The sequence below is a fragment of the Elephas maximus genome, chromosome 25, assembly GCF_024166365.1.
Source record: "Elephas maximus indicus isolate mEleMax1 chromosome 25, mEleMax1 primary haplotype, whole genome shotgun sequence".
Taxonomy (NCBI): domain Eukaryota; kingdom Metazoa; phylum Chordata; class Mammalia; order Proboscidea; family Elephantidae; genus Elephas; species Elephas maximus.
The window spans coordinates 38897452-38919335 of NC_064843.1; the positions used below are offsets into that span (position 1 = coordinate 38897452).

At 49.1% G+C, this 21884-nt stretch overlaps 1 protein-coding gene across 1 annotated transcript in view; it reads right to left on the bottom strand.

Annotated features, from left to right (window-relative positions):
• Positions 1-21884, bottom strand: part of ANGPT4 (angiopoietin 4) — a 56242-nt gene that overhangs the window by 11582 nt on the left and 22776 nt on the right. The window contains exons 2-6 of the mRNA XM_049869447.1: positions 12978-13133; positions 10830-10951; positions 9041-9273; positions 5313-5440; positions 3546-3647 (exon numbers count right to left, since the gene is read on the bottom strand). Coding sequence (XP_049725404.1) covers positions 3546-3647; positions 5313-5440; positions 9041-9273; positions 10830-10951; positions 12978-13133 — 741 coding nt within the window. The remainder of the gene's footprint in view (positions 1-3545; positions 3648-5312; positions 5441-9040; positions 9274-10829; positions 10952-12977; positions 13134-21884) is intronic.

Below are 21884 nucleotides of genomic sequence, written 5' to 3' on the forward strand. Positions count from 1 at the left end.
TGGTGAGGATCAAAAAACAGCCCTTTGGGAAAAATCTCTCTCCTATTTACCTGACCCTTCCCAGCTAAGTACTGGTCTTGAGCTGGCTTCAGAGATTACTGCATCCCCTGGGCTGGAAGTAGGACCCGTCACACACCCTGAGCCATTCTCTTGGCCTTGGAGAGGGAAGAAACTAATAAGCAGGAAAAAAATAATCTGCCAGCTCCCCTAAGCCAGGAACTCAGGGCAGGCACAGCTCCTTTGCCTAAGCATAGGCATAAGGAGTCCCTGGACTCTGAATGCCTTTCACCCCTGCATAGGCCTGTGTGGGATCATTTCAACAGCGCAGGCCCTCACTGGCACAGTACAACAGGGTATACCTGAAGCCTAACTTCAACTGTATCAGCTATATGATGGAGAGGCAGGCTTGTGACATTTGACACTGCTTTGCCTATTAAGCAGGGTCCTCACCTACCCAATCAGGGGCCTGAGGACTGGTGGCTCCACTCATGCCACCTAGCCACCCAAAATAGGGGTCCAAGAACAAGTGATGCCTCCTAGTCCTTACAGCCAACAGCATTGGGTGCCCACAGTCTGGCTGCAAAACCCACCTACTTACGCACTCTAGGGAACAGGGATGAGCTTTCCTCCCAGATACTCAGGGGTGGTTATCAGCCCTCTGCCTTGCTCAGGGCATGACTTTCTACTGCAGCCAGATACCTGGGCCTACACCAATCACCTCTGCCCACCTAGGACTGTAGGTGAGAGCCTGCACCACATGCTTGGTGACCGACAACCTGGACACCTGAGCTGAATCCATACAAGAAAAGTAAACAGACTCCTGGGCTCACATACCTAGTAACAGATCTAACCACCTGGTGACATGAGGGCTTCAAAGGCACCGATAATCAAACTAGCCCACACGAGCAGCCTATTTGGGCATGTCAAAACAAAACAAAACAAGAAGCTAGGACACAGTAAGCAAACATAAAAGAAATAAATGTAATAACTTATTGATGGCTTGGAGATAATGGTCAATTATCAAATCACATAAAAAGGCAGACCATGATGGCTTCCGTAAGTTCCCAAAACAAAAAATCAAGAAATGTTCTGGATGAAGAGAAATTCCTGGAATTACTGGAGGCAGAATACAAAAGATTAATATACAGAACTCTTCAAGAGATCAGGAAGGAGATCAGGCAAAATGCAGAACAAGCCAAGGAACATACAGACAAAACAACAGAGGAACTTAAGAAGAGGATAAGGACAAATTTAACATGTTACAAGAACCCATAGAGAGACAGCAAACAGAAATTGAGACGATCAACAATAAAATTTCAGAATTAGACAACTCAATAGAAAGTCAAGGAGCAGAACTGAGGCAACGGAAGTCAGAATTAGTGAGACTGAAGATAAAGCACTTGACACCAACTTATTTGAGGAAAAATCAGATACATGAATTTAAAAAATGAAGAAATACTAAGAATTATGTGGGACTCTATCAAGAGGAATAACCTAAGAGTGACTGGAGTACCAGAATGGGGGGGTGTGGGGGAAGGGGTAACAGAAAATGCAGAGAGAGTTGTTGAAGATTTGTTGGCAGAAAACTTCCCTGATATTCTGGAAGATAAGAATATATCTATCCAAGATGCTCATTGAACCCCACGCAAGGTAGATCCCAAAAGAAAGTCACCAAGACACGTTATAATCAAGCTTACCAAAACCAAAGATAAAGAGAATTTTAAGAGCAGCTAGCGATAAATGAAAAGTCATCTACAAGGACAGTCAATAAGACTAAGCTCTGACTACTCAGTAGAAACCATGCAGGCAAGAAGGCAGTGGGATGACATATATAAAGGCTTGAAGGAAAAAAATTGCCAGCCAAGAATTATATATTCAGCAAAGCTGTCTCTCAAATACGATGGCAAAATTAGGGCATTTCCAGACAAACAGAAGTTTAGGGAATTTGTGAAACTCAAAGCAAAATCAGAAGAAATACTAAAGGAAGTCTTCTGGTTAGAGAATCAACAACATCAGATAACAACCCAAGACTGGAACGTAGGACAGAGCAACCAGGTATCAACCCAGACAGGGGAGTCACATAAATAAATCAAAGCTAAAACACTGAAAATAGGGAACCAGCGACATCATTATATAAAAGATGACAACGTTAAAACAAAAAAAGAGGAGCTAAAAAATGTAGTCATAGATCTTTCATACGGAGAGGAAGTCAAAGTGACATAAAGAAATAAAAGATCGTTTTAAACTTAGAAAAATAGGGGTAAATATTAAAGTGACCACAAAGGAAACTAACAATCCTACACATCAAAATGAAAAACAAGAAAAACCTAAAGACTCAGCAAATACAAAATCAACAAGAATGAAAAAGATGAAAAGAAAATACCTAGAGAAAAATGACTCAGCAGAGAAAATCAAGTGGAACAAAGAAACTCTCAACAACACACACAAAAAATACATCAAAATGATAGCACTAAACTCATACCTATCAATAATCATGCTGAATGTAAATGGACTAAATGCACCAATAAAGAGACAGAGAGTGGCAGAATGGATTAAAAAACACAATCCGTCTATATGCTGCCTACAAGAAACACACCTTAGACTTAAGGACACAAACAAACTAAAACTCAAAGGATGGAAAAAAAATATATCAAGCAAACAACAATCAAAAAAGAGCAGGATTGGCAATATTAATTTCTGACAAAATAGACGTTAAGGCAAAATCTACTACAAAGGATAAGGAAGGACACTATATAACGATTAAAGGGTCAATACACCAGGAGGACATAACCATATTAAATATTTACGCACCCAACGACAGGGCTCCAAAATGCATAAAACAAACTCTAACAGCATTGAAAAGTGAGATAGACAGCTCCACAATAATAGTAGGAGGCTTCAACACACCACTTTCAGTGAAGGACAGAACATCCAGAAAGAAGCTCAATAAAGACGCGGAAGATCTAAATACCACAATCAACCAACATGACTCGTAGACATATACAGAACACTCCACCCAACAGCAGCCAAGTATACTGTCTTTTCCAATGCACATGAAACATTCTCCAGAACAGACCACATATTAGGCCATAAAGGAGGCCTTAAAAACAAACCAGAAGACCATTGGGCACGTGGTCTTTGAACCAGCAATTCCACATTAAAGCGTCTCTCCTGCAGAGGTAGTTGCACAGATGTGCAAAGACAAGGAAATTAATTTAATCAGTGTAGCCAGGGGTGGGCAGGAGAGATTTACTTCTCTGCTATACTCTCTGTAAAAAAATGTTAGCAATGTATATGCATTGTCTTTTCAAAAACTGAAACAAAAGTAAAGTTAAAATTTCATTCTTAAAACATATGCCAGAACTTTCAAAGAGGGAATTCAACTTTAGGTGATGGCGTTCCCAGAAACCTGTCTGAGAATGGCCTGCTTTATGTGGGCTGATCGCTTCTGGGAAGGGGTGAGGGCAAACGAGTCCCCTGCCTACAGCCCACCCCTGCTCCAGGTTTCACAGCTGAAAAGGCTGTCCCCAGGGGAACAGCTTTACCTGTTTGTAGTCCTTCCAGTTCCGATGGAAATTCATATGGCCATCCTTACGGCGTTGGATAAGGGTCCACCCGCCTCCATTGGCCTCCATGTCACAGAACACCTGGAGGGAACAGGAATGGTGGGAGGGGTGTGGAAGGAGAGGGGAGCCGGAAGCCCTTGGAGGCAGCCAGCAGCCAGGTGTGGACTGGCAAAGTGTTACTCGACTTTGATGAACAGGTGAGCCTGGTGGTCAAGGGCATCAGAAAGATCCAGGCTCAAATTCCCCATCCACGGCTGTGATTTTTCTAAAGAGGCAGGCTAGTGAGGACTTCTCTGAGCCTCCCTTTCTCATTTGTAAAATGGGGATGTTAATATCTTAACCTCTTTGTGCCCTAGTTTCTCAACCGCAAACTGGGGTTGTTGGGAGAATTAAATGAGGTGAGTCATGCAAAGTGTTCAGAACAGAGCCTGGCATACACTAAGTGCTCAGTAAATGAAAGCTTTTCACTTGCTATTATTAAAGGCTGCTATAAGGATTAAATAATAGGTGTAAAGTGCTTAGCACACAGTGTAGACTCAGGAAATGCTATTACTACTGTCATTCAGGGGACAAATATTTTCTGAGCACCTACTATGTGCCAGGCTCTGTTCAAGCACTGGGAATATGGGTGAGACAAAGTTCCTTCAAAGAGCTCACCATTCACTCCAATTCAGTCTTTCCGTCTAATCTCTGTTCACATATTATTTTTTCAACCAGTTCAGTCCATGTTCAATGAGCCCAGACTTGGTGCCTGGCCCTGTACTGGACCAATAAGAGACAAATCAATCCATGGGGCTGGCTTGGTCTGGGGGTGGGGGGCTATGATAGGGCAGCAGACTACGGATCATGAACCTTTGGGTTGTTACAGGGAGAGTCTCCAAAAAGATGACACCGGGCAACCCTGGAAGGCTCCCCAGAGGAGGTGGCATTGGAACAGAGCCTGGGATGATGATGTGCCTGGGAATAGCATTTCCACAGGAAGGAACAGCAGGAATGGAGGTTCTGAGGTGGGAAAATTCTGCTCTGGGAGAGAAAGGACAAGTGGCATCTGTTGTGGGGGTAGCAGAGAGTGTAGGAAGGGAAACTGAGGCCCAGACAGAGGAAGGGACTGGCTCAAAGTTCCCCAGCAAAGCTGAAACTTGAGCCTAGGTCTCTTGTCTCCTAGGCTAGCTCTTTCCTTTCAGTGTTCCCCAAATTTCATTCACTCACACCTTTCTAAATTCTACAAATAGCTGAATTTACTTAATTTAACATAGCATATTTACTTAAAAACAATGGTGTCCTTTTTTACTTAAATAAAATGTGTTTTAAAAAGAAAGCATATCAGTACCATAAATGAAAAACTAGTAACACTTGCCATTACTCAGACAAATGTAAATAAGTATAATGAAAACAAAATAACGGTATGAAATTCTAGCTAGAAGTTACTGCCAGCAGAGAGCCCTGGGTCTGATCCCTCTTTGTTAAAGGTGAATTCACCAGAAGGGTGAGAAGGGCTAAAGATAAGCCAGCACCAAGCTAGCACCTCTGCAGAAGCGAAGGATGAACTTCCAACATTGGGACCTTTTGCTTAACCCCACGATCTGACCCCTGACAGGGTGGGGGCTCCAGAAGGTAGGGGTCATCCCACCTTCTCTGGTACCTTGGGCAATGGGTAATGCCTGAAGCTGATAGGGGAGGAAGTCTGTTTGGGAAGCCTTTGGCTCAGCAACCCCCCATGGCCTCACCCCCAGGGAGCCCCCTAACCTTCCTGGGCTCCATCACATTGGCCACGTGGATGGTGTAGATGCCACTGGCATTGGCCCCGAAGCGCTGGATCTCGGCACAGTCCTGGAACACCTTCTTTGCTGCTGTTATGGCGGCTGCCATGGGAACTGCAAAAGGCAGTTGAGGAGCTAGGGATAGGGACCACAAGGACACTCCTGCCTACTCCGTGCCAGGGTCTAGGTTGGGAGGTGCTGGGACAGGGAGAGGAATCCAATCTGCAAAGACTTCTTGGAGGAGGTGACACTGGCTTGGGACCTGGACAATGAGCAGGAGTTGGCCAGCTGGAGAATGGGAGGGTGTTCCAGGCAGAGGAATAGCATATGCAAAGGGTTCAAGGTGGGGAAGGTCCTGGTGTGTACTAGAGAATAGGGTGCAGCGAGGGGGAACTGAGGCTGAGGCCAGGGAGGGGAACTGACTTACACCATGAGAGCAGACCTGAGGCCAGAGAGAACTCTGGCTGTTTGATGAAGCTGAGAGCAGTAGAGTGAGGCTGGCACAGAGAAGGTGAGGAAGAAAGAGAGGAGAAATGATGCTGAGCTCAGCAGGGGCCACATCAGGCCAGGCTGACGACTCCAGACCTACCTTGAGGAAGATCACTCTGGCCAGAGTGTGGAGTGGACACCAGAGGGGATGAGACCCAAGCAGGGAGACCAGGGAGGAGGCTGCTAGGATGTTCTGGGAGAGGGTATGGGGGCCTGAACGCCAGTGAGGTACTTCTCCATTTCACAGATGAGGAAACTGAGGCTTGAGAGTGAGGTGATGGGCACAAGAGCACACAGCCAGGTCGGTGAGAACCTTCCTTCTCTACATGTCTCATGGGGCATTTGTCCTTGGAGCTCCCTTAGTTGGGAGGCCCGGGGCTCCCCTCCGAGCAACCCCTCCAGCTGGATCCCCTCCAGCCTGCGCTTTTTTCCAGATGAGAACAGAAGAGCACAACTGAAACCCACGAAGGCCCTGGGGCCTCTGAACCTGGCCTGGGAAAAGTGACTGCAGGCAAACTGCAGGGATTGAAAATCCCCTCTCTGGCCTTTTTAGTGGGATCCAACTAGAAGTTTGGGCTGAGATCCCACTAGAATCCAATCTCTAGGTAGGTAGGTACCTAAGGGTGGGGCTAAGGAGCCAGATGGATAGATATCACCACCAATGAGGAACCAGGAGCCTATCTGGGGGCAGGACTTCCTGTTTTGGCCTGACTCCTGGATCTTGGCACTGGGACTCCCATAGGAAGGCTCCTGTTGTTCTCAGATCACAAATGAAGCCCCAAATCCACTGCTGCCCCTCCTAGTTCCATACAGTCCATGAGGAATAAGAGTCCAGACAACCAGGGGCAAGTACAGGCTCTGAGGTCAGCACGGATGGGCCCAAGTTTACACAGCAAGGCAAGGGCAGAGCTGTGAGTTGGCCTCAGGTTCCAGCCACCTTTCCCAAGGCTCTGTCCCCTGTTTTCCTCCCTTAGTCAACAGTAATATTGATAACAGCAATAACAATAAAAATAAAAGGTCTACCACATACTGTAGTGTTTCGTAGGTGCCAGATACCGTCAGGGGCAGTCTGGGGCCAGGGAATATTTTTGGAGGTCACAATAGTAAGGATGGACTGGTATCGATATGCAGCATAGCTGGACTCCAGGCTGGGCTCTCTTTGAACCTCTGGGCTGGTCATTGGCACCAGCTTTGCCCCCTTTTGGCCCTTGGCACTGTGTTGAGCCCCTTCATATGCATGAACGCATCTGATCCCCATTTTATAAATAAGGAAAATTGAGTCTCTGAGAAGTTAAATGACTTATGCCACATCCCAGTGCTAGTAAGTGAAGGAGTGAAGACTTGAACTCTGGTCTGTCTGACTGCAAAGCCGATGCCCTTTCTACTACATACCTTCCCTGGGGTCTACTGCTGAGCCTAAATAAGGCTGGGCACACAGACCATGTTCATGAGTGCTGCTGCTTAGCCGTGCATGGGGTAGGTCTTCTCTGCCTGTTCTCCTGTCCTTCTAGCCTTGTCTGAACCAAATTCCCCAGTGGCTGGAGCCTTGATGCTCTTCTCAGCCTCTCACCAGCCCCCACCTGCTCAGGACAAAGCTCTGCAGAGAGGGGGCGCTCACTTCTTGCTAAGCTTCAAGGGTGTTGGTTCCTGCACCCATCTCTGTCCACCCTCTAGTGTATACTCCTGGCCCGGCCCTCTCCTTCAGTTTCTCCATTTAGACAAAGGGAGAAACAGAACCCCCATTGTCCTTCTCTGGCTACAGTGGGGCAGAAGGATGGGGCACTTGGGAAAAGGGTGCCCAAGGCAAGAGGCAAGGTGCCTGACACAGCCTCCCACTCAGCCTGATGAGCAGACATTCAGCTGGCTAGTGGTGAGCCCGTGGGGAGGGGCACCGGGCCCAGGTCTGGTGCCTTGGGCTGAGCTACAGAAACCCACACATGGGATTCATCTAGGCAGCCTCACTGCCAGGGCTTTGCACAGCTGGTAATAGGTCTGGGTCACTCTACATTTTGTGGTTTGAAAGGCATCCACCTTCGGTCCACCCCTGTCTTCCTTGGGCCTCAAACCCTTTCCCAGCAGGGCCATGGGCCATGGGGAGCCACACGGAGTCCTCTGCTCCAAACCCCTGCCTGACACAGTGCCTGGAATCCCATCACTATGGCTTGATTCCTTTGCCCCTTAAAGGTTTTCCAGCCTTCCCTGTGGAGATTCAGCAGCAGTAGAAAGCCCTTCCTCGGTGTCTCACACACAAGTCATTCTCCACTCTGGTACCCAACTGAACTTCCTAAAGCATAATCTCCTTTCTCTGTTCAAAGCCGCCTCATGGCTCTGACCCTCAGGTTAAAGTCCTCTCTTCTCTTAAGCACAGCCTTTTAAGGCTTCCATGGTCTGCGAACTTCAGGAGCCCTGCCAGCAGAGTATATGGCTCATAGTCGGCACTCGACAGACATGCATTTCCTTCTCCTTCCTTCAAGGCCCACAGACACAGGATTGAGTATTTACAAGAGATGGGAGCCATGACTGTCCTATTTACTGCTGTGTCCCAGCACCCAGCACCAGGCTGGCGCACAGTGGGTGCTCAATAAATGTTTGTTGACTAAATAATTGAAGTTGGGCCCGGGAATGCCTTGCCCACCCCCATCCCAAGTGGGTCCCATTAGAAGGAATCATTGAGAGCTGGGGACCTGGCCCAGGCATCATTCTCCCTTCTCAGGAGCCAGGGCCACAGGTGCTTCCGCACCTCTGCTTGGCTCAGCTCTCTCTAGGCTTAGGGGCAGGGGGAGTTAGGGGGTGAGAAGCTCTTGGGGAACATTAAGTTCAATTTCTTCATTCTACAGGGAAGGAAACTGAGTCCCAGGGAGGGGTAAGGGCAAGCCCAAGCAAGTGGGGCTGGATCCTGGAACCCAAATGTGTCAGTCTGAAGTGGTGTCCTTGTTACTATCATCACCTCCTTTAAACAAATGGGAAAACTGAGGCCAGAGAGGGGCAGGGGCATGCCCAAGGTCACCTATGGAATGGGGTACAGGCAGGAGTCTAGATTGGCTCTTGTTGCTATGGTGATTATTATTAATGTTGTTATTTCTATTTAACAGACGGGAAGACTGAGGTCAGAGAGGGGTAGAGCATTTTCTACTTGGGTTCCAGGGCCAGGTTGAACGGGAAGGGTAAACAGGGACTCCCTCCATTACCCCGACCCCCACACCCAGGCGCACCCGGCTTGCTCACCCTGGCCCTGGGCGACGAAGTGCACCAGGCGCTGCACTGACTCCAGGAGCTGGCGCTGCTGGCTCTGCAGGAGACTGGAGTTGCTGCTGGCGGCGCGCAGGCTGCGCTCTAGGCCGGCGAGGGCGCCGCTCTGGCGGCCCAGCAGACGCCGCAGCTGCTCCTTCTGGTCGCGGAGGTTGGCTAGCTCGGCCTCTTGCTGAGTCTCCAGGGCCTGCATCCGCGTCTCCAGCGCGCTGTGGGGCGGAGGTGCATAAGGGTGAGCTCGCGTGGGTATAAGTCTTGCATCCTGACAGGCATTCACACCCTCGTGCTTTCCCCTGGGCCCTGGGCGACTCAGTTGTACAGATCTGAGCTGAAGCTCAGAGAGGTAAAATGTCCTGCCCAGGGTCACACAGCCTGGCAGTCCGTGCCCAATGTAGGCACTTCTATATTTGGCACAGAGTGAGGAGGGAAGGAAAGAGAGTCCCTGGAGTGAGGGACAGGGGTGGGAGGCAGACGTTTATACTAGAGTAAAACCTGTGAGAGCTGGAATTTGACAAGACTGCCTTGTGTTTCTGGGTCTGGCAAGTTTTCTGCCTTTGACAAGGTGAAATCTTACCACTTTTGTATCGCTATTAGTGGAAAATATTTTGAGTTTTCCTTCTCTGATAGGTTTCCACCTTACACAGGTTCCGGTTTTCACAGGTTTTACTGTACATGCCCGGTTATGCCAGCCCATCCACCAGATTAAGTAAGTAAAGGAAACTAGGACAGAAGGAATTTTCCCTGGACCCCAAATTATGCCACAGGAAGACAGAGAATTTGGGCACAATTGGGTTCTAGAATTTGGAGTGTCTCCATGTGCCAAGAGCTGATCGATGGCATCGGCTTTGCCCGTTTCTAGGCACCTAGTGCCAAGTCAGGGTGATTGACAGTCTTCCAGTCCTTGCCCTTCTCCAACCTGGGGTGGAGCACTAAGAATAAGGACAAACTGTCATTAACTACACCCAGATCAGAGGGAGCCAGCAATCCTTACGGTCTTATCCTGACCCAGCACGTTTGAGCAAGAATAGCGTCTGCCCTGTTGACAGGCCGGTGGCTCCTTCAGTGTGTGGGATTTGTCCCCTCCAGAACTCTGACCTTGGCAGTTTTTTCTCCACTGAGCTCAAAACTGAGATGAAATCAGACTTAAATGTCAGAGTTCTCTGCCTTATCTATACCCCACGACTATTTTTTTCTTTGTAATTTAAAAAGTGTTCCGCACATGCATATTAGCTCATAAAATGCAGACACCCTCTCTGATCATGCAAACAAGAAACTGGTCACTGCCATTGCTTTTGGGGTGGGAACAAGGTAGATGGGAGCCGATTTGGCTATTTACAAATAAGTACATCAAATTAAAATTTACAGACTGAATTATATGGCATGTGAATGAGATCTCAATCAAGCTGTTACAATTTACGAAATAAAGTAAGAAAGAATGAAAGAGAGAAGTAAAGAAACAAAGAAAGGAGCAGAGTGTTTGAGTCCTAGGAAAATACCAGTCCCCTGTCCCCACTCAATGCAGAAGACCCAGGTCTTGTGGATCTGGCCCCAGCCCCAGTGCCTGCCTTCACTCCCAGCTTCAGCTGGGACTCCAACCTTGGTCCCAGTCCTTACCCCAGCCCTGGCCTAGTCCCCAGCTCTAGCCCTTCAAATGGTCCCTTATCCCAGTTCTAACCCAGCCTCTAGACCCAGTCCAAGTCTAGACCCAGCCCTGGCCCCTTGATTCCAGTCCCAGCCCCTACCCTGGCTCCATGCCAGTGCCCACCTGTTGCGGCCCTGCAGCTGGTGGAGCTTATGTCCCTGCAGCAGCAGCTGCTTCTCCATCTTGTTGGTGGACAGTGAGGTCTCCAGCAGCTGGATCTCCATGCGTGATGTCTGGTTCAAGAACTGGCCCAGCAAGCAGAAGGGGCAGGAGCCATGTAAGCCCTGCAGGAGCAGTCGGCCCATAGCAGCAGCCCACCTGCCCACCGGCCCTGTCATACCAGAAACTGAATGACCTCTTTCCCCGACCCGATCATTAGTTCCTGTGGTCATGCATTCATTTGTTTATTCACTCATTCATTGACTTGCAGGCCCTAACTGAGCTTATGACCTGCTCTCTAAACTTTCTCTTCCACCATGGCTTCCCCTCTCCACAAATGGCTGCTCTATTTCTCCTGTGGCTTGGGCCCCCTCCCATCCAATCCTTCAGCAAGTTGGGTCAGCTCCACCTTCCCAATAGGTACCTGGCCACTTCCTCCCCATCCACGGCTCCCACCCTGGTCCTGGTGGACTGTGCCAGCCTCTTCACAGGGCTCCCTGCTCCTGCCCTGTCCCCTATAGTCTATTCCCTACTCGGCAGCCTGGGGGCAGCCTTTTAAAATGTCCCTCCTCTGCTCAGAGTCCTCCTGAGGCTCCCATCCCCGGCAACAGCAAAGCTCCAGTCCTCAACACAGCCTGCAAGGCCCGGCGACCTGACTCATCGCCCCCGCTCTCTCCCATACTTGCTCCAGCCACGCTGGCCTCCTCCGTGTCCCTAGAGCCTACCAGCAAGGTCCTACCTCTGGGCTTTTGCACTTTGCTCTTCCCCCTGCCTGGAACAGTCTGCTGCCAGGACGCCTGGCTTTTCTTGGTGATGCCTTCCTGGGCATGCTGTCTAACACTGGAAACCCCACTCACCCTCACGCCGCTCCCAACACACTCTCCCCATCTCTCTTTGCACTAGGACCATCTGACATAAAAAAAAAAAAATTCATGCTTTATCTTGTTCATGTTCTTTGTGCTCCATTAGAAAGTAAGCTCCTGTTTTGTTTATTGCTACAAGCTAGAACCAGGCATCTTGAACAGTAGCTGGCACATAGCAAGGGTTCAACAAACACATCCCCACTTGTCATGAGTTTGTTCATCCATTCACTTCCCAGCCCTCCCGTTTACTCCCGTGTCCCTCCTTCCCTCTCTCTTTCCCCCGCCTCCTATCTCAGAGCCCTGGGCCCACTGAACTCTGGTTCTGTTAGGTGCTGTCGAGTCAGTTTTGACTCATAGGAACCCCATGTGACAGAGTAGAACTGCCCTGTGGGGTCTTCTAGGCTGTAACCTTTGTAAGAGCAGATCTCCAGGTCTTTCTTGTGCGGAGCTGCTGGTTGAGTTTGAACCACCAAACATGTCCTATAGCAGCTGAGAGCTTAACTGTTGCACCACCAGGGCCTTCACTGAAGTCTGATGACTTGTTAATTCTCCATCTTCCCCAGTGCTGTGAGCCCCCTGAGGGTGGGGGAGTGGGCTGCCGCACCCCCTCACCGCACTGCCCAGCGCAGAACCAGTCCCCTGAGTAGATGCTTAGTAAATGTTTTGGAAATGGTTGAGGAAGGCCCAGTGCCTGGGACTCTCCTGTGCCCTGTCAGGCCATGTGGAGGGGTGGAGGGGCCAATAGCAGAAATTGGCTTTGTCCGGAGAGAGATCAGAAACCCTGGTGGCATAGTGGTTAAGAGCTACAGCTGCTAACCAAAAAGTCAGCAGTTCGAATCTACCAGGCGCTCCTTGGAAACTCTATGGGGGCAGTTCTACTCCGTCATACAGGGTGGCTATGAGTCAGAATTGACTCGACAGCAATGGGTTATAGGTTGGGTTAGGGTTTGGAGGGAGGTCTGGGGTGTGTGTTAAATTAGTAGAACGGGAATTCACTGAGTACCTACTTTATGCAGGCACTATGCTGGGCACTGGAGTCACAGAGGCAGAAAAGCCACACCCAGTGTCCATCCCCTGGGGCTCATGGCCTGGGGGAGATGGCTTGTGATAGAGTCATCAGGAAGGGAGCCCAGGCCCTGACCTCTCCAAGGGCACTGTCAGGGCGAGATGCCTGGGCTGAGGCTTGGGCTGTGAGCTGGCCTGGTCTTCTTCAGCACCCACCCGCCTGCCCACCGCTCCCTCTCAGTACCTGGGCCTCCACATCGGTCAGCTTTCGGGTCTGGGCGGTCGTCTGGTTCAAGAGGCTGGTGCCCAGCTCAAGCATGGTGGCCGTCTGATTCTGGACCATGTGCTGCTGGGCCTGTGCCAGCTCCGACCTCAAGTTCATCCGGATGTACCTCTCTAGCTGTGGGGAGACAGACCATGGGCTGGGGTCACGGGGCAGGGGCTGGGCAAGGCTCCTGTCCCTTCCATGTGTCTCCATGGAAGGGCATAAAGCCACCAGGAGAGGTCTTCCTACCTCAGAACAAGCCAGGCCAGGCTGCCATTACCTCTCACCTGAGCTATCCCAGTAGCCTCCTCCTTGGCCTTCCCCCTACCCCCAGTCCATCTTCCACTTGGCAGCCAGAGGGTTCCTGCAAGCCTAAGTCAAATTATATCCTTCCTTTGTTCAAATCCTTCCCAGGGTTCCCATCTCACTCAGAGGAAAAGCCAAAGTCCTCACCATGGCTGCAGGTTCCTCCATGATCAGGCCTCACTACCACGCTGATTTCCTCCCCATCTCCCTTGCTCACTCTGGTCCAGGCACACTAGCCTTTATGACATTCTTTCAACACATCAAGCACACACCCACCTCAGGGCCTTTGCACATGCTGTTTCCTCTGCCTGGAATACTCTTGCTCTAGATATCCATATGGCTTGGTCTCTTATATCGTTCCAGGTCTCTTCATACGGCTTATCACGCCCTGACTTTATACTGTATATTTCTCTGTCTATTGTCTGACTTACCCTCTAGAATGTCAATTTCATGAAGCCAGAGATTTGGTCATGCTTACCACTTTACCTCTGTGTCTAGTACCATGCTTGGTGTATAGCAAGTGCTCAATAAATATTTGTTCAGCAAATTGATGGAAAATGGGAAGGAGCAAGGGATAGAGCACAGTCCCCAATTTCATGCCCTCTTCCCAGCTTCCTAGGGCTGAGCCAGCCAGCAGGGGGTGGGAACATACCTCTTTCCCTTGTACAAGAGTTTGCAAGTTCATCTGCCAAGCTACACTTTCTATTTTCTGGTCCCTAGTTTCTCCATTTGCCCAATGGGGTTGGGTGCATCAGCCACCAAGGGCTCTCCCAGCTCGGATGTTCTGGGATCTGACATGGTAATGTTCATTTCTTTGACTGAGCTGCAGTCTTTCCCAAGAGCAGAAGTTGGTCAGGAGAGAAACCAGGATCAAATTGCGAAGCTGAACAGTGTGTTCTCAGGGCAGAGGGTGGCCCCTCCACCCCCCTCCACTCAGCACAGGTGCTGGCCCTTTGCCACCACCCCTGCCCCACCCTGGGCTCCTTCCCTCCACCTTCGTTCAGTCTCCAAGGAGGCCAGGAGGCCAGACAGGGCAGCTCCCAGGGGCCGTGGGAAGACCACTTGTGCCCCTCAACGAGAGGTGATGTCCTGGGTGGGGCGGGGAGCAGGCTCAGGGTGGTAAGGGATGGCGGGCCAGGCTCTGGCCACTTCCTTCTTTATCTCTTCTCCCCTCCTCCACTCAACTGTCAGCTCCCAGCCCTGGATTGCTTTTGAAGGAGCCTTATTCTACTGCAGGGAAAGGTCAAATCCAGGAGGGGGCGCATGTGAGAAGGGGGACTGGTGGTGTTTAGAGCAGCAGCTCTGGGAAGTGTGGTCCTAGGATAGTGTCACCTGGGAACTTGTAAGAAATGCAAATTTCCAGGTCCCCCGCCACCCAGATCTTCTGGATCGGACACTCTGGGTGGCACCCAGCAACCCGGTTTAACAAGTCCTTTAGGTGATTCTGAAGCAGCTCAAGTATGAGAGCCAGGCGTAGAGCTCACAGAGGAAGCTGAGGACCAGGGAGACAAGCATGTCAGAATCTCTCACAGATTTTGTCACTTTGGCCCCTTCCTCCCCTCATCGTCAGTCCCCCTTAATCACTGTCCCCTGCAATACACAAACATGCTCTAACAGCTCCCATCTTAAATTGACAAAAAATCCTTGACCCTGCAACCCCTCCAGCTGCTTCCCCAATTTCTCTGCTCCGTGCAACCACAGAACTTCTCGAACAAGTTGTGTCCTCTCTGTCTCCACCCTCAAGGAGCCCTGCTAGTGCAGTGATTAAGTGCTCCGCTGCTACTCCAAAGGTCAGGGGTTCAAGTCCACCAGCCACTCTTCAGGAGGAGGATGTGGCAGTCTGCTTCTGTAAAGATTTACAGCCTTGGAAACCGTATACCAATACCAAACCTGTTGTTGCCAAGTCAATTCTGACTCCTTGCGACTCTATAGGAGAGAGTAGAACTGTCCCATAGGGTTTCCAAGGAGCAGCTGGTGGAGACTGCTGACCTTTTGGTTAGCAGCCATAACACTTAATCACTACTCCACCAGGGCTCCTGGAAACCCTATGAAGAAGTTCTACTCTGTCTTATAGGGCCGCTATGAGTCGGAACCTACTTGACGGCAACGGGTTTGGTGTTTTTTTTTTTTTTTTAAATCTCCATCCTCACCTTTTTTTTTTCAGACATTACAATTTCATTATGGTATAATTCACAAGTGCAAAAAAAGCATAAAGAATGATATAATGAGAATCTGTATATTTACTACTCTCCAGAAAAGAATATCACCCCTAACGTTGAATCCTGCGCACTCCCCAGTCACGTCCCTCCAACCCCAGGGAGTCTCCTCTGCTTTTTAACCTGCCGTATCATGGCTCTCCTTGACACCACTCCGGCTTCTGGGAGCACTTTCCAAACACTACCCCCTCCTGGTTTTCCTCCTACCCCTGCTACCCCTTCTGTGATTCCTCCTTTACCAACTCTTAACATGTCTGGGGGCTCTCGTGGCCCAATCCTGGGCCCTCATCTCTGTACATTTTCTCCCTAGGTCACGGGTCCTTAATGGGGTCCATGGGGTCTGTGGTGAGAACTTGAGGGGGTCCAGAAACTTGAGGTAGAAAAAAATTTCATCTTTTGTTCACTAACCTGTAATTAAAATTTCACATTTCCTTCTTCTTCTTTTTTTTTTTTTTTTCCAACTATGAATGTAGGTCACAAGCCATAGCGGTATTAGCAGATCCTGTGACTTCATTACCCAGTGGAAAGCACAGATGCTTTCATATCACAGCACAGCTGTTACAACATCAGGAAATACTGTTTTTACTCATCATTACTTTGGAATTATGGAAATTACCAAACTCACTGCTGGATTTTGTGATTTAATGCTACCACCACATCACAGATTTGAAGTTGCCATGGAGTAGGTTCAGATTCATGGTGACCCCATGTGTGTCAGAGTAGAGATGTGCTCAGTAGGGTTTTCAATGGCTGCTTATTTGGAAGTAGATCAGCAGGCTTTTCTTCTGAGGCAGCTGTGGGTGGGCTCGAACTTTCAACCTTTTGGTTAGCAGCCAAGGACATTCACCATTTGCACCGCCCAGGGACCCACGTATCATTACAATGACCATGTTATTGTGTGTTCTTAGGCTTTTATTTTTTGCATTTAAAAGCATTATTCTGAGAAGGGGTCCACAACAGGCACCAGTTGCTAAGGGGTCTCTGCCCAGACATGTCCCGACCCTGCCCCAGGGGCTCCAGTTAGTCCTAGGACTTTCACCTCTCTAGATGCTGCTGGTGCCCAAGTCTCCGTCTCCACTTAGACTTCTCCCCTGGATGTTCCAACCTGACACCTTCACGTGGGTGTCCAACGAGCACCTCAAGCATAAAGTGTCCAACATGGCACTCTGGATTCTTCTGCTCTCACCACCCCCAACCCCACAACTCCCACCGCCAGGCTCTCCTCAAATTTTTCCCATTTCAGTACATGACCCCTCCCGGTTCTTAAGCCCCAACCCAGAACTCATCCTTGACTCTCCTCTTTCTCTCACCCGCCACGCTCAATCCACTACGACCCCTACATGAATCTGTCCACTCCGCCATGGGTCTGCCAGCTTGCGCCCTCCCCATCTTCCACCTCCCTGCGTGGCAGCCGGGATGATCACTGCCATATATAAATCAGATACTGACACCCCTGCTTTCCACTGCAAGTATCACGTAAGATGGAGGTCAAAGTCCCCATCATTGACCTCTTGAAACAAACAAGCAAATGCTGAGCACTGTGGCCAAGGGGAGAATTGAATGACTTGTCCTTTCTCAAACCCACCCTCCCCACAGGCTTCTCATCCACAGCTTCTCTGGGGCTCCGTGAAGACAGGAGGCAGGAAGCAACGAAGCTGCTGCTTCTCAGCTTGGAGAATTCAGTTTTGTGCTGAGCCTAGAGATACATGAGGGACAAGGGAGACCAAGGCTTCATCCTCAAGGGGCCCTGGGTCTAGTGGGGACACAAAGACATGGCTATGAAGTTGAAAGAGGGGCTCTGCTTTGGAAGGTCAAAGCTGCTTTATTTCTGTCCTTTCAGTAAAGAGGGCAGCATGGAGTCAGTCTGGGCTCTGAGCCCTCACCCGTGGGTTTGTATCCTGACTCCTCCATCTTCTAGCTTTGTGATCTCAGGCAAGTTACTTGACCTCTCTGTTCCTCAGTGCCCACCCCCTGTGAATACCAGTACCTACCTCATGAGGGTTCAGTGAGCTTTTATTTGTAAAGGACTAGAACTTTTTTTTAGAACCATGGCTGGCTCAAAGTAAGCACTACAGGAAATGTTTGGTTATAAAAATGAAGGACTTGCAGAGCACCTACCGTGCCGTGCCCTGCTTTGTGTCAGGAACCTTCAGGGGATTCAGGAGAGAGGGATTTCGTGGGGCTTTCTCCAAAGGAGTTTCCCATCTACTGGGAGGGTGTAGCGCAGTGGTCCTCAGCCCTGGCTGCTTCTTAGAATCACCAGGGGGAGCTTTTATTGATACCTCCTCTTCCTCCCCATTCTGGTTTAATTTGGGGTAGGCCTTCCTCCACTAGTTCCCTGGGGGGGGGGGAGGTGGGAGGTTCTAATGTGTGATTGGCTGGGGCTCACCAGGGTGGATAGGGTAAGCAGAGCTATACAGAGGCTGGTCTTGGACTTTTCCATGGGTTGCGAACCACCTGGGACCTGGTGTAAAATGCAGGCCATCTGCTCCAGGCTGTCACACAGCAAGTTCATTCCTGAGATGAGACCTTCTCAGTCATTTCCCCCAAGACTCTCAGTTGCAGACAGGCAAATAATTGAGGCCCAGGAAGTGACCTTGACTTGCCCAAGTTTACCACCTGGCAGAGGCTTCTCCAGGTCTGCAGAGCTGGGCTGGGGACCCCAGGTGACCTAAGGTCATCTCGATTGGCTGGAGTTTCCTAAGCAGACCCACTGTCCTGCACTTGTCCTGTGGCTACAAATGGCTGGGTGGGGCAGAGGCCACCCACAGCCAGGACCCATCACCCAGTTTACCATGTCCTCCCACCAGGACTGGCCTGGGTGGGTAATCTGGGCCAGATGGGTCCAGTTTGGCTGTACTGGGGCTCTGGCAACTACCATCAACCTGTGTGGTGGGGTTGGGTCTGGCACAGGTCACAGGCATGAGCTGGAAGGGCAGGGCAAGAGCGCAGCAGAGAAACCCATCCAGGGTGGGGTCTGCTGCTCTAGTCTCTGGCTCCTCACCCACTCCAGAATTGGAACTGCCCCACCTCCGTTGCCCTCAAGCTGGCAAATTCTCAGAGTTGAGGTGGGAAGTGGGGCCTGAGCAGCCACTACTCCAAAGAGGCTGAGCTTTGGCCCCTGGGCTACTGCCCCCCACCACTCTGTTCTGGGTTCAAGTTTGGGCTCTGCTCTACTCTAGCTGTGGACCTTGGAGAGTCACTGCATTTATCTGAGCCTCACTTTACAAATCTGTGACATGGGGACACTAAACCCTGCTCTTTGATGGGTAGAGGGCATTTGAAAAAGGCCCTGAAGGAGAGAAGAGTTGTGACGGCAGGGGCTGGGGGAAGAAGGATATTCAGACAGGCAACAGATAAGTATCTGTGGATGAGGGTTCTCAGTGGCCAAGGAGATCTGCTTGAGCCTGATTTTCTCTTGCATAATTAAAAACAAACAAACAAACAAAACTTTAACTAGTAAAGGGGTTAACAACTGCGGTCCATCCATCCACTGGAATGAAAAGGAATGAACTACTGATGCCTGTAACAATGTAGATGGATTGCAAATACATTATGCTGAATGAAATAAGCCAGACACAAAAGCTTACATACTTTGAGACTTCATTTATATGGCTTTCTGGAAAAGACAAAAATACAGGAATGGAAATCAGATCCATTGTGGCCAGGGACTGGAAGTAGGGACGGGGATCTACCACAAAGAGACACAGAAGAACCTTCTGGGGTGATGGAATGTCCTCCGTCTTGATTGTGGTGGTGGTTACATGATTACATGTTTGTCAAAACTCACAGAACTGTTCATTAAGGGGATGAATTTTACTGTAAATGAATTACATATACTTCAATAAAAATGCCACAAGCAAAGGTTCTAGAAAACGTCCCATATATAAATGTGAATTATAATATTAAGTGTTTCTTCAGGCTAATCCCCTCTCCCTCTGAGTTTCATTCACTTATGACAAGTGTTAGGAAGAAAAAAAGATAGGGTGATGAGCGAGGTTAGGGTCAAGTTTAACCAGAGTGGAAGGTAAAGTCTCACCAAAGAGGGTCATCTGAGCTGAGAGGATCGGAAGGAGCCTGCTGTGAGGGAGTCGGAGGACACGGGCATTTCAGGAGGAGGGAAAGGAGCGTGCAAGGGCCCTGAGGTGGGAGTGTGTCTGATGTATTTGAGTACTGAAAAGAAGATCAGTTAACAATGATATGCCCTGCTGTGGAAAATTGTGCATGTGGTTTCTGTCTGGGAGAAGCATTTTGCCAACTGCAGACAAAATCTGTCTTAGAAGAAGTACAACCAGAATGCTCTTTAGAAGCAAGGATGGCCAGATTGTGTCTTACATACTTTGGACATGTTGTCAGGAGGGATCAGTCCCTGGAGAAGGATATCATGCCTGGCAAAGTACAGGGTCAGCGGAAAAGAGGAAGACCCTCAAGGGGGTGGATTGACACAGTGGCTGCAATGAAGAGCTCGAGCATAACAGCGATTGTAAGGATAGCTCAGGACCGGGCAGTGTTTCGTTCTGTTGTGCATGGGGTTGCTATGAGTCGGAACTGACTTGACGGCGCCTAACAACAACAACAACAACAATCTAAAACTGAAATGAGCTTTTCTCACAGTGATGACTATAGGCCACAAACTGTATTGTGTGCACGACTGTAGCTGGCTACCCCTCTTTTGTCAGTTTGTTGTACTGTGGTGGTTTTCATGTTGCTATGATCCTGGAAGCTATGACTGTGGCATTTCAATTACTAGGAGGGTCACGTATGATGGACAGGCTTTAGCAGAGCTTCCAGACTGAGGCAAACCAGGAAGAAAGGCTTGGTGATCGACTTCCGAAATTAGCCAATGAAAAGCCTATGGATCACAGCAGAACATTGTCCGATACAGTGGTGGAAGATGAACCCCTTAGGCTCGAAGGCACTCAGAATATACCGTGACCACAACACTGGGCTCAAGCATACCAATGATTGTGAAGATGCGACAGGCTTGGGCAATGTTTTGTTCTGTTGTACTTGGGATCACCATGAGGTGGAGTCAAATTGAAGGCAACTAACAACAACCATCTCTACTAAAATTAGTTTTGTCTACAATGCTGAGTAGGTCCTGGAGTGGTGCAAACAATTTGCACTTGACTATTAAAACCTTTTTTTTTTTTTTATTAACCTAAAGGTTGACAATTCGAAGTTATCCAGCAGTCTTGTGGAAGAAAGGCCTGGTGATCTGCTTTTGTAAAGATTACAGCCAAGAAAACCCTATGGAGCAGCTCTACTCTGTAACACACAGGGTCACCATGAGTCTGAATTGACTCAATAGCAATGGGTTTGGTTTTTTGGTTACAGTGCTAAATATAGACAACAAACTGGTGCACCACTATAGGTGTGTTACTGGTTGTCACCAGTAGAAACCACAGATATTCTCAGGTCACCTCTCCAAGAAATCATTTATACTCATCACAACTTCAAAATGATGGAAACCTCTAGATCCACGACTAAAAAAACCCCAAAACCTGTTGCCATCAAGTCGATTCTTACTTGCAGTGACCGTATAGGACAGAGTAGAACTGTCCCATAGTGTTTCCAAGGCTGTAATCCTACGGAAGCAGACTGCCATAGCTTTTTCCCTCGGAGCGGCTGTAGAGTTTGAACCACTGACCTTTTGGTTAGCAGCTGAGTGCTCAACCACTGAGCCAATCACTAAAAATCACTAGATGTTGTTATTTAATGTATCAATACAGAAGCAATATATGACTATCACAAACCTCTTTTTACAAATATTTTATCTGTATTTCAAAGTAATTTGTTTCCTTTTTAAATCTATGAATTTAATTTTATGATTTTAAAAATATTCTTCTGAGAGAGGGTATAGAACTTCATCGGAGCCAGAATGGCCCCAGAGCACCGGGAAGGTTAGGATTCCTCACTGCCCCTCCCACGCTGCAAGAGCTCAGGGGCTTTCCTTGCTTTTTCTTCTGATGCCTGGAAGGGTGTCTGGCGAACTGTAGGTGCTCTGTGGGTACTTGTTAAATTGAAGGAATGAATTGTACCGTTCTCTGAAAGAAAGAGCTTGGGAATAAAGCATACTGTGGAGCTCTATGACGCAGCCGTGGGAAGATGTAATAGCAGGAAAAGGAAGAATTGCATTTACAGGAAAAATAAACCCCAGCTGGGGCTGCCTCATGGTTTCTCACTTCCGGCCTTTGTGCCTCCATTTCCCCATCTGTAAGGTGGAGTGATAACAGTAACAGTACCTGCTGTGGGAGGGAGGTCACAGCGAGGAATGCTAAATGTGGAGATCACATTAAAGGGTCTTGTGGGCAGAAGCACTTGTAACCTCTCTGGCTGAGGATCCTGGGGGATCCAGAAAGGC